At 37.3% G+C, this 13,981-nt stretch overlaps 1 protein-coding gene across 1 annotated transcript in view; it reads right to left on the bottom strand.

The window, feature by feature from the left end:
- The window catches only part of itga6b (integrin, alpha 6b), a 37,023-nt gene extending 29,979 nt beyond the window's left edge, over positions 1–7,044 (bottom strand). Inside the window, exon 1 of the mRNA XM_051703178.1 lies at positions 6,809–7,044. Coding sequence (XP_051559138.1) covers positions 6,809–6,978 — 170 coding nt within the window. The 5' untranslated portion in view covers positions 6,979–7,044. The remainder of the gene's footprint in view (positions 1–6,808) is intronic.
- Positions 7,045–13,981: the final 6,937 nt, after the last annotated feature.

Genomic DNA, 13,981 nt, shown 5'->3' on the forward strand with positions numbered 1-13,981 from the left:
CAAATAAGTTATTTCAGATTGTTCATTTCACTGAATCAGTTCAGAAAACAGCACTTGCATTAACAGTTTATGGGTTAAAGGCAGGTAAATTCACATTACAGCCAAACAACAACCTAAAATTCTCTTTTCAGTTCTTTATTTTGCTACATTTTGGTATAATTCAAAAGACTAAATCAAGCCCAGCATAAAAGGATTTAGTTATGAATCAGACATTACAAATTAAAAAGGCAGATGATATTCCCACCCTGGTACAAATTTGGTAGATGCTATTTGCACCCCTAATTAAATACTAACAGACAGTAACGGGGCATCACTGCAGCGTGTTTATTGTGTTTATTTAGAGTCCCACAGACACTCTACACCAACCCCTCAACCTAACCCTAACATTCCCTTACATGGTTTTACAACAGTAACCATGTATCACATCATAAAATTATAATAACCACAAAATTAGGCATGGTTCCTACATTAGCACATACTAGTGTAGTAACACCATTGTTAATTGCATCAAATCTATGGTTTCTGCTAAAACATGGTTATTACAATATTACTATAGTAAAACTACTGTTATATCATTTTTTATTTATTTTTATAAGTAGCATTAGAAAATATAGAAGAGACAGAAAACAGAATGGGAAAAAGAGTCCAAAAAACACAGAATCAAATCCAGGTCGAAAAGGCATGGTCGCACCAGCATTATGCCCCATACCACTACAGCGACACCTACAACACATTTTGACGTAACTGTCTATGTTTCTAATAAACTATTAGGGTGCAAATAGCTGCGCTGTTTGGCAGGTGCTATTTACATCTGGGTGCGAATAGTCACGAATTAAAAAATACCAGCCATGAGCAGCTCCAACATTATTGATCTCCACTTTAGTTAAGGAATAATAACACAGTACTGAATAACAATGCTCAAAATTTTTCTGAATTTCAACTATGAGTATTTTATCTAAATGCACTCAAAGTGAGCTTACTTGTTGAAGCTCAAACTTGAAATAGGACCTTTATTAAACATGAACTAATAAGTTTGAGAAAACAGGCGTGCCTTTATTCATTAAATATCTGTGCGCTTGAAATATGGTGGACAATTCAATTACAAGAACAAGATTTGTCCCAATGAGTAATTGCAGATCACAAGACATGAGAGTGTAAAAAGTGTTAACAATTGGTGTCCATAAATGGCATTCGGCTATCACAAACATTAGTCTACAATTCAAACACTTTGTCTGAAGCTTTTGGCTTGAACTCTTAACTGCAGCTTTAATGTTCACCCGCAATTGTTTACTGTAATGGCTAAAAGCATTTTTGAGTTGTGAAGCAGTAAATCACGGTCTTATTCTACTAGGCCAAACAATTTTATAAACATGCTATCTTAGCTCAGCCTGGAATGCTAAGCACTGATGTTTTGATGAATCTACAGAAGCAGCCGTTGCTATGGAGCAAGAGCTGGGTCTGCTTAGGAGGTTAGGAGTGTCATAGTTCACATTACGAACTGACAGACGCTGAATTACAGCTCCAGATGTGCCTGAAACATTTCAAAGACTTCAGGCTTAAAGATACAGACTGAAAGCTGATAGTCTACACATGTACCTGACAATGCAGGTGTTGTTGGTGACTTGGAGCACAAGATATTCAGACTCTATTTAAGCAATGATCCATTCCTGACTAGCAACAGGTCTAGGGGTGGATATTCGCAAAACATGATGTTACGACAGCCTTGTTGCATACAGGTACAGGCTGTTACAAAGATATAAAGCTAGGGATTTTAAAGGTTATAAATATCCTGAATGTAATCAAGAAAATAATATATCCTCACAGATAAAAGAGGAAAACCGTTCTGCTGTAGTAGCTGCAGTGCAAATTTCATTAAACCCTTTGCTGTACATTAATTCGATTACAGGGTCTGTTTGAATGGGGAGCGCTGTTTCTTATTGTATTTATGGGTCAGGAGACAGAAAAGTAGAGGGAGAAAGAGGGAAAATTGGATCGGGACAAGACACATAAGATTAGAACCTCTGTGATGTGTGGATCTGGCATGACAGCGGTGCTGGCATGACTCATGGCATCCTATGGGCTAACTATTGCAGTGCGGTAGTAACTAACAGTCAAATGGTTGAACACCTACTCATTCTTTATTATTACAATTTTCCAAATGTTATAATTATAGTTAAGTCATCAAAACTATGAAATAACACAGATGGAAGTATGTGAATTATGTCATTTCCAAAAATGTTAAACAAATCAAAACTATCTTTTATTTTAGGTTCTTAAAAATACAATTTGCCTATATTCCAGCTCAGCATTCTCACAACCAACTTTATGATGTGTCCACCTGAGATGCTTTTTAAACAGTACTGAGAGAGTACCCATGCATGTTGGGCACTTGTTGACCTCACTATCTGGCCCACCTTATCAAGTTATTTTCATTAAAATTTTAATTTTGTAAAGAACTGCAGGCACAAGTATTTGCACGTATTTAAGCATACGCCTTTAGATCAAAAGGTTTTTAAAGATTATGAGAAACATTTCAGTCATGTGTATCCAAACTTTTGACTGGTAGTGTAGTGTTGCTTAGATTAATGTAAAAAGGTTTCATATGCCTTACATTAGTTAGAATATTTGGTATAAACAAGAAAGGTCCACAGTATTAACACAATGCAATAGAGAGAGACAGATGCATTAGGCCAATAACTGCTTATCTGTACTAACTCAAAGATTCAGCCCAAGCTGATTCTACATGCCTACTTCTGTACGGGAAACTAAGAGAATCACAGGAAGGAAAAGGCAGCCCACTTCCATGCCGACTTTATACACTGCACTTTGGAATATGTGCCAGTATGTTATTATATATGAGATCTTGTTGTTGACTACATTGTTCCACCATATGTTAAAGCTAAATAAGATTAAGTTTGTTTATTTATTGTTCAAACACGTGTCAAGGAAACACAATATCCCCAAAGTGACCTTATGTTACACAGCACATCTACATTAAAAGTTGATTAACCCCTTAAATTCTGGTGGATTTTTGGAAATTTTTCACACTCAAATATAAAATCTCACCATTCAAACAAACTGTGGACTAATTGCAAAAACCTCATATTAAAAAAGACTCCAATTATCCATGTTTACAATCTTACGATGAACAGAAAGTAAATTTTTTGCTCTAATTTGTAAGCATGTAATTCTGGTTCTGATCACTCTATCACCCTTTGAAAAGTCTTACTTTATTCCACTAGATGGCAGCAAGAAAAATATTTTTTTCTCTTTCACCTACCATCACAAAATGCAGGTGGCGCTATAATGCATTTCAGCCCTCACAAATGTGCTCATCCATAGACATTCTGTCTAATTTTCAGTTCATGCACCACCCCCATTGTTTCATTGAATATCTCAGCCTATGAGTGGACTAGAAGCTCAAACTTGGTGCTACTAGAAAGCTGCGATTCTCCACTTTGCGATGATATAATAGTCAATAACATATTTTTCTGATGATTTGTTTAGCATGCTTTTCCAGCTGGACTGCATATTTTGTTCTGGACATCTAAGATATATCATTGGATTATTCACACAAGCAAGCTCACAGACAAGTTTCTAATTCTTTTTTTGGTTAGGGTAAGAGTAGATATAAAGTTTTTGGCTATTTGGGGCTTACCCCGATTATTTGATATCATATTTTACTTTGTGATGTGAACTGTGATATGAGGGCAACACATTAAACTACATAGTCACATTCTTGAGAATGAGAGCTTTCATTTTGATTTATGATTTGTTAATTTAAGTGCTATGTGAAATACTTTTATGTTCATATTAATATTTCTACCACATTACCTCTAGGTGGCACTTATTTGCAACACAGATGTTTTTAGCCCTTGTTTTTTTATTTTATGTAACATAAATGCAAAAGTATTGATTCAGTTGATTCAGACACTTGGGGGTCCCACAGACACCTCATTTTCTTTCATATGTGGTGTCTTATATAATGGATCACCAATTATAAATGAGAAAATATTTAAAATATACTACATGAGTCATACATATTTGTGAATATTACTTTGTTCATCTAAAATATTCCAAGACAAAAGTAAAGAAAATGTTGCAACACTTCACAAAACAATAAAACTGAACAACTCCCGTTATGAATCCACCAGCCAAAACTACTTCAGTAGAGTACTGGCAAATCAAAACCAATCAATTACTGGTGCCAAGATCAGGGCTTAGCCAGGTTCAGTGAAAGCTTAGGTTTTTAAAAGACTTTCTGCCAAGTTATTGCACTGAGAAAAGTTTGAAAACACTTGCTGCAGTAGTTTTCCCTAGTATACTTAAATGTTCTCTGTTACAATAGAGAATATTACTGTATATTACAAAGAGACTCCGGGGCACTTGGTGTGTTCTGTTGACCACAACTACAAGTTTTAAAAGTCAAAGACAAAATGCATACAATCTCATCTCTTTGACATTATCTCAAACATCTCCATTGAGATATTGAGATATGATTGAAAGAAAAGTCAATAAAGAATACTTTAAAGCAGCCAAAAATATGGGGCTATTCATAACATAGAAAAGTAATCCTATCTCTGGTTAGGGGGTTAAAATTATTTTAATTTACTTTGACATTTACATGTAATCCACCTGATTTCAATGATTTATTATTAGTAGACTAACTCTATAGATGAACTTAACTTAGTTTAAACAGTCAGCTTCTTTGATTACTCCCTAGCAGTTAACATGTAAGACATCCAGTGACAAAGTAATCATTGTCTGGGTGTGCCTATGTGTGTATGAAGATGCTGAGAGTCGGTATGCCAAATGCCTTGTAATTATCATCATTAGGTATTTTTGTTGTGAGTACACAACAAGAAGGATTTAATCACTTTTCAGGTCAGATTCATTCTCCCAATTCCTGACTTATAATTGACTGTCATTTGAACACAACAATTGAACCTGCTAAGGCACAAACACACTACCTACAGCACCAGAGAGCAGCTCCCTCCTGCCAGCTATGACAGGCCAAGGAATGCTAAATCAATGCTATATACACACCCTGCCCTGCCTTGGCCTGCAGTTATGTGAATCACCTTCACACATACACATACATGCAGGACATTTATTACTGACATGCAGATTTGTTTCATCACAGCCTGCCAGCCTAGCCTATACAGGCTAAGGATATGAGTCAGAGCACTCATACACAATCACACATTCATCAACAAAAATGTGACTCTCATACACTGGGTGTGGTTAGAAATATTTTTTCAATTTAGTAAATCCCCCATCATAAATCCATGAAAAATTAGATGTTGGTATATGAATTCCAGCTGAGGGGGGTTGCAAAATGGGTGATGCAAGGTTTACTAATATGCTACAGTTTGTCTTAAAAGTATGCCCCTAAAGTATGAAGTCTGTACTGTACTGGACACATTATAACACATCAGTGTTCTAAACAGACACAAAAACTTAACATCAGTCACTTGCATAACTGACAAACTCATTCTCTCTGCAGGATAAACTTGAGGTCAGCCCTGGCAGTCTATATCCTGTACTGCCAAGGCTGATGGCAGTAGTGAGTTTCAGGAATGAGAAACAGGCTTCTGCACACATTCTTTCACTTGTCTGTTAAAACCTGAAACAGGCGTGTTTGGAGCTACCAAGGCAACAAGGAGGTGTTTTATACTGAAACAAAAAAACAACATCAAACTCAACAGTCATGATTAAAAAATTCAATAAAATACATTCTTGAAACACTTTGCGCAAGGTCAAAGATATCAGAAAATAAAGGATGCAGTAAACCAGACGCCTCTTCAGTAAGGAGCTCCATGAAACCCCAATATACATGCAAATCTTCTGAGCAAAATGCAGAGCCACACTTTTGGGTGGATAAAGTTATGCCCTGATTTGACATAAACAAATTCTTTAATTCTTGTCGCACTTCCAGCAGTTGTCGTTCTCATGGACTCATATCTCTGAAATTATTTTGGCATACCACTGTGCAATCCATGCATAACAAACGCACAGTGTCTCAAACTAATAGAACACAAAAGCTCAGCTATGCATGTGGTCTATTGTAGAATGACAAAAGGCAAAGAGAAAGTGCAGACAACCAGTGGGGCAGATAAGGGGCTGGATAAGGGTCACCTTATCTATTGAACTTGCTAGAAATGTTGCGTAATGGGGGCGCATATTAATGTATGTCTTCATGTTTTACATAAAAGAGGTGGATGATTATTAACTTGGAGGTAAGCATAAATATCTAGCTAATGCCAGTCATTGTTTTCTCTGCAAAGTTTATATGAAAAAATATGACCATACAAATAAGGAAGTTATGAAAAATATTGATAATAATAATGACTATGAAAAAATTATGGACAATTTGATTCTGCAAAATTAAGCCTAAAAATAGCCATTAGAAAACGTTATTTTTAAGTTCTCATTAGGTTGTCACCCAAACACCTCCCTGGTCTGCAACGTTCTGGGAAGGTTAGTTTATGGTTATAAAAATACCTACAAATAATGTTCCTAGAACGTTAGAAGTTGGTTCACAAAAAATAACCAAAATGGGAACTAACGTTAGGGAAACGTTCTGTTTGCTGGGAAGATATGTAGCTGTATATGTTGCAAAAAAAGAACCACCTAAATACTATTAGATGCCGTTTATACTAAAAGGTTTTCACAAACGCTCCACAAAGTACCTGGAATCAGCTGTAAATGCGAGGAGTGGTTGCTTAAAAAGAACTGAAATAAATCCGCAACTTGGCAGAAGAGCCACGACACCTGCCCTCCAAAGAGAAAAAAAACGTATGCTTACATTCTTTTATCGGCTGGTTTGAGTTGTCGGTGCATGGCGAGGGAGAAGCCGAACAAGCTGTTAGGATCTCCCGTTTTCCTGATAACATTCTCCGTGTCCAGGTTGAAGGCAGAGATCAGCGTCCATCCCATGAAACTGAGAAACACGGTTAAAGTCTTGTAAGATTGCATGGCGATTCTGGGTTCAGTTCGTGTCCCGTTCCTGCGTTACAGATGAGAATGCAACCCGGTTCTGGTGGGGTTATGGATGTCTACAAGGGAGGATTATCTCTGACGTCCCTCCTCTCATCCTGCCTCTACCCGTCTCCACCCTCAGCCGTGCCTCTACCTGTTTCAGCCTCAGGCTTAATTTTTCGTAATGTTCTACATTCTTTTGGTTAGTCGAGTTTTTGATAAGGATTTCTAACGTCGTAAATTACAGGGTGAAAAATAGCTGTATAGTGAATAAGATGTGAGCTTTAATTCTACACACAAAAACACAAAACTATATAGTTATATTGCAAACAAAAAATGTGATTATCAACATCAAGAGGTTTTCGCTACTAACAAATCAAGCATTACACCTTTATCTCTGTTTATGTCTTTATCTGTGTTTATGAGCATGAATCCATGGATATGCAAATTATTCACAGACACCATAGTCTTTAATCTCTGGTTTATTAGACCCTCCTGGCTGTGTATTTATGTTCATTAGACCCTCCTGGCTGTGTGTTTATATGAGTTGGTCAAACCTGGCTAAAAGCCTCTTACTGTCCCAAGTAAGTCTGTCTTAAGACAACTGGAACACTGAAACAATATAAGTACTAGCTTGTTTACTGCTACACTGTAAAAAAAAAAATAAAATAAAATAAAATAAAAATCAGTTACATTTATTTACACTTACATTTAGGCATTTAGCAGATGCTTTTATCCAAAGTGACTTACAAATGAGGAACATAGCAAGCAATTTATCATACAAAAGTCAACAATATCTGCAGTATCGCACTGCCAATTCTCAGAGTAGCTGGAGTAGTAGAGATGCTAGCGCAGAAGAAAGAGACAGATGAGGAAAGTTTTTTTTTTTATATTTGTATTTCATTAATCTTAGTAGTTAGTGCATTTAGTGTGGACAGGGGTACATTAATGCACAGGCTTACATGGGCTGAAGCACAGGGTCCCACAACTCCCAGGGGGGCCGCTTCACGGCATCGGCCACCCCATTATCCCCATCGACGTTTGCGGGAGGAACGTATCTGAACGCATTCAGCGAGAAATGGTGTGCAACTGTGAAAGCCGTTCATTTAGTGCATGTTCATAGAATAACAGAGCAACAGAGAAAGGGAATGATTATGAAGTGGACTTTGGGCCTCTCGTTCATTGACCGCAGTGAGCAAGTTGGGACATAGTCCTGGAGAAATGAATTGAAGAAAGAGTGTGCTGTTCCATTGGTTTTCCTGGAGGCCAGATTCATAGCTTTAAATTTGATATGGGCAGCTATTGGTAACCAGTGGAGTGAAATTAAGAGGGGGGTGATGTGAGCTCTCTTTGGTTGATTGAAGATCAGATGCGCTGCTGCGTTCTGGACCATCTGCAGCGGCTTGATCATGCTATTGTAACTGGTTCTGATCAACCTGCTCCGAGCGGGATTTGAAACGGTGTCAGCTGGCATGGAAGGCGGGCATGCTAACGAGTAGGCTAAAGGCTACAGCCTCTAGCGTCAGTTGCTAGCCCACCTCTTGAGTCCAGGGGAGTGAGGTTTACACACTTCATAGCTACCTACCAGCTGGATAATGTTACACTCACACCCTAAACCTCACTCCCATCCAGGTCACGGCACCACTGTAACTAGTTCTGCTCAACCCGCTCCGAGTGGGATTCGAACCGGCGTCAGATGGCATGGGAGGTGAGTGCACTAACGAGGAGGATAAAGGCTACAGTCTCTAGTGTCAGTCGCTAGCGCACCTCTTGAGTGAGTGAGGTTTACACACTGCACGGCTACCTACCAGCTGGCTACTATTACACTAGCTAAGAGGCCAGCCAACAGAGCATTACAGTAGTCCAGTCTTGATATTACCAGAGCTTGGACAAGGAGGTGTGCAGCATATTCAGATAGGAAAGGTTTGATTTTCCTGATGTTGTAAAGCACAAACTAGCAAGACGGGCAGGTTATATGATGTGGGCAGTGAAGTTAAGCTGGTCATCTACCACCACTCCCAGGTTCCGGGCTGTACTGGTTGGCTGTAGTGTAGTTGAATCAAGATGAATATTGAGGTTGTGGTCAACAGACAGGTTGGCTGGGATCACAAGGAGTTCTGTATTTGCAAGTATTTGAGCTGAAGGTTGCGTTCCTTCATCCAGGGTTTCAGGGCAGTCTCCATTGAGTGTCCTATTTTGAAGGCAGACTGATGTCTTTCGAGCAAGTTGTTTCAGGTTAGCAGGGTCATTTATGTTAAAATACAAATGTTATGCTAAAATACCAGCAACTGTGGTTGCCAGAAAATCTGCTTTACACTCTAAAGTGTATTGTTATACACCATAGTAACAACAGAATAGTTACCCACATAAACACAAAACACCATCAGGGTAACACATGTGACACTAAAATAATGCAATAAACCTTAACTAAACTACATAAAATGTAACAAAAAACACCCTGATGTACTGAACTGATATCAAAAATAAGAAGCATAAATATTTCCATAAAATATGATGAAATGTGTTGGGTCATGCAGGGACTTCTGGGAACATCCGATTATTGTTTTTCACGGTAATTTTAACAATAGTTTACCGTAATAGTGCATGTATTCTCTTGTTAAACATAATTAAATTTTTTACCATTAATTATATGTTAAAATCATCTTTAAAAACATAAAAAATATATATATTCAAAATATTTTACTGTCAAATTAAATGTATTGTCATTATATATTTTTTACCATATATGTTAAGGTAACCAATTACCTTTCTTTTTCTTATTTTTTTTTTTTTTTTTTTTTTTTTACTGTAGCATTTTTACATTCTTTTTGCATGGGGTGTATCCTAAAGGGAAAACAAAGAGAGAGCTAAATTATGAAACAAATCTAAAAACCTAAAAAGAGACAAATAGTCATCATCCATTTGTTCATCTATTAAGACTTACTTGTTGTTGATAATGACATAATAAAAAGTAATAAAAATAATTGTCAGCATATTGCTTGACCAAAAAGTTCTTCATAAAGAAAAAAGAAAAAGTCTTTACTTCAGGACCATTAGAACAGCTCACAGTTTAAATAGAATGTTTTCCACACTAACACAAAATACAAAGAGTCACATGAACAAAAATACAGTCACATGAACTTAATTGAGAATGGCTATTAGGAAGATCAAGTTGGATGACCTTTGAACCATACATACTCTCACAAACATTAGTAAAATGTCTTGACATTAAAGCTATACTATTTAATAAGCTATTATAATAACATTGTTGCTGTGTTTTATTCATTAATCTCCACAATCAGCACACTTCAGACCCTGATGGTGTTGGCAGAGATCTGTGATGGTAATACTGTATAAAGGCTGTAGGTTCAAACCCTGCATGGATGATTCATGAACTATCCCTTAAAGGAATAGTTCACCCAAAAATGAAAATCTGCTGATAATTTACTCACCCTCAGAGTTTCTTTCTTCATCAAAAAAGAATTTAAGGTTTTTAGGATTTCATTTCAGGCCTCCACCTTTAAACAACGCAAATGAATGTACTCCATTTTTTGACAGTCCAAAATGCATATTTAGGGTGCATCAAAATAATCCACACGACTCCAGTCGACAAATAAAGTTCTTCTGAACCCAAACGATTGATTATTTTTAGAAACAAGACAATACTTATATACTTTTTAACTACAAATGTTCAGTTCTGTACATCCCTGTGATGTGCGCTCATAAGAGGGATGATGTAAGCGTGTTGGTAAGGTCACGCTTCACATGGAGGAGGAGACAGGAAGCGCGTCATTGTTTATAAGAGAAGGAGCGCTGTACAAAAGTTTAATTGTCTTTTCTGTAGATTTTTATTTGTATAAGTGTATTGTTCAAAATGGTCGTTTGGCATGTATCCAGGGTGCTTCAACCTTCAGAAACCCCAAAGAAAATACACGCCGGGAAAAATATTAACTTTTCATTGATTGCCTACACTACCGGTCAAAAGTTTTGAAACACTCATTCTTTATTTTATATATATATATATATATATATATATATATATATATATATATATAATTTATTTATTTATTTATTTATTTATTTATTTATTTTGCACATTTTAGAATAATAGTCATCAAAACTATGGAATAACATAAATGGAACTATGGGAATTATGTTATGACTAAACAAAATCCAAAATCAATCAAAACTGTGTTATATTTTAGCATCTTCAAAGTAGTCACACTTTGCCTAGAATTTGCAGACATGTACTCTTGACATTTTCTCAACCAACTTCTTGAGGTATCACCCTGGGATGCTTTTTAAACAGTATTGAAGGAGTTCCCATCTATGTTGGGCACTTATTGGCTGCTTTTCTTTATTATCGCGTTGAACCTGGATATCAGTACACCCCTACATTCTCTCAAATATTGGAGGGTGTGCAGTGAACATTTTACCCCTGAGAATTTCAGACCATTGAAAGAAACAAAGGGTCGATATCTGAATTCATCGGCTGTGCCAGTGTTGTTTTTCCAGCAAACTCAGGTATGTGTGAAAATTTTGTCATTGGCACGCCTCCCTCGGGCTCTGCACCTCCCTCAGCGCTCCCCTCCTCATCACCCAATTTCTAATTCACCGCACCTGGACTCAATTCACTCGCTCATCATTGCCTGCATAAATAACTCACCTTCACGCCACTTCACTGTCAAGTCTCACACAAAGGACACTTGGTTTCCCTAACTACAACTTGTGTGGCTTGAATTCCTGACAGTCATATATCCTATATATTTCTGCTAAAGAAAAAGCACAAGTAGATAATGCAAAGGCATTGCTCAGAAATAAAGGATGATTATTTACTGCAGTAATGTTTTTTTATTATTATTATTATTATTTGGAAATTATTTTTTATTTTATATTGTTTTGAAAGAGATTTGGACTGTTTTGCTTTGTGAACGGCGCTTGATCTGTGCAAGTTTCTCTTGTAAACAATGACGCACTTCCTGTCTCCTCCACCACGCGTGACCTTACCAACGAGCTTACATCATCCCTCTCATGAGCGCGCGTCAAACTCAGGTACATCTTGGATGGCCTGAGGGTGAGTAAATTATCAGCAAATTTTCATTTTTGGTTGAACTATTCCTTTAAGCAAGACACTTGCCCCATGATGGGGCTGTTGCTGTAATAACTGTACTGTAAAGTCAAGTGTCAGCTAACTGACAAAGCAGTAATTAGTAAATTAACTTCTCCCTTCCATCACATTTATGCATTTTGGCAGACGCTTTTATCCAAAGCGACTTACAGTGCACTTATTACAGGCACAATCCCCCTGGACACAGTGGTGATGGCTGTGGGGACTGAACCAGCAACCTTCTGATTACCAGTTATGTACTTTAGCCCACTACGCCACCACCACTCCTACAATAGTATAGCATCAACATTAGATCTATGAGCATGCAAGATCGGTGTGAAAAGGGATGCAGTAGTTAACTCTTTCAAAAAAATAGTAACCACATCATGACAATTTAAAAATTACACAGAATTAGTGTGACTGTGTACAAGTGGTGGGGACTATTTTGGTTGTTACCCTGTTTTAATACCAAGTTTAAAATTAGAACATTCATTAAAACATTTGTAAACACTGTGAAAATTGCAATGATTTATGCTTGCAATTTTCAAACCTTTTGAATGGCTTTCCTGTCACGTGATGTGATGTTGCCATGCCAGTGATAAAGACTACCACAGATAATTAAAGGCGATAAGAGACATGCCAAAAACAAGTGGGCACACATTAAATCTTGTATGATTCATTGACCTGAATACTGTAGCCTTGCAACCACCACACCCTGTGGGAAAAGTACACACTTCTGTCTAAAGCATCTCCCCCTTGTTCTGTACCCAGGTGAGCTCATAACTGTTCTGATGTTGAAATGCACTGCCTGAGGCTGGAAGTGTTCAGAGACACTGGGCGTGCTTTAATCAAAGTCTGTAATCAGAGCCTCCTTCTCCTTTCCCAACCCCTCCTTTACCTCTATCCCTTTCTCCCTTTCCCTCTCCACCCTCTTCACTCAAACAAAAACACTCCAATTACTTAGTATTCACTCCCTCTCTCTCCTCCTCCTCTTTTTTTTCTTGGTGACATTGGTGGTCGGTGTTTCTACACAGCAGCAGCAAATAAATCTGTGTGGAGAGCAGAATGAACCCAGAGCTGTAAATCTCAAACTGCTGTTGAAGTCCCATTCCAGCTGCATTAAATCAAATTTATAATCCCTCTGTGATGTATTCCCTCTTAGTTTTTTGTTTTTGTTTTTTTTTTTTCAGTTTTATGTCTCCAGTTTTAATGTTCAGGGTTTTTCTTGGACTATTCAAGTTGTGATGAAGGTTTGTGAGTGTAACATTTTCTGTAAATGTAACACATTGAAGACTGCCCGGAGCATTACAGTCTGGCTAGGGCGAGTAGATTCTGTCAGCTATTCTGCTTCAGAGGTGTGGTGGTTGCTGGAGAGATACGTCTTCAGACTCAAGTTTTGTCATGTCCAAAGATGTAAGTGATCTCTTAAACTACTTACGCTGCCTTTCCCGTTCATGGCAACAGAGTCACTCCCAAAGAGTAGAAAATAGCAACAAAAAGCCAAAAACTGAGTTTAAATAATTTGGATAAATCAGAGGATAGATGTTGCTTATTACATTAATCATTATAATGAAAATCCCATGCTACTAAAAAGCATGACATATATTTAGAGCAATGTTTAATGTGCTGTGGTGTTGCCTTATTTTTTCAGGAGTAGTGCATGTGTACAGTATTGACAGCATTGATCTTGCCACCATATATTAAACACACATGACTAATTCATGAGTCCAAGAGAGAAAACATGACAAATTTCACTGTATGCTCACATACCATAAGATTGCTTTCTTACTGACAAGCCATTCATACGAAATGTGGTAACACTTTACAATAAGGTTCCATTTGTTAACATTAGTTAACATGAACTATCAATGTACAATACTTTTACATCATTTA

Source organism: Myxocyprinus asiaticus, chromosome 7, assembly GCF_019703515.2.
Source record: "Myxocyprinus asiaticus isolate MX2 ecotype Aquarium Trade chromosome 7, UBuf_Myxa_2, whole genome shotgun sequence".
Lineage (NCBI taxonomy): Eukaryota > Metazoa > Chordata > Actinopteri > Cypriniformes > Catostomidae > Myxocyprinus > Myxocyprinus asiaticus.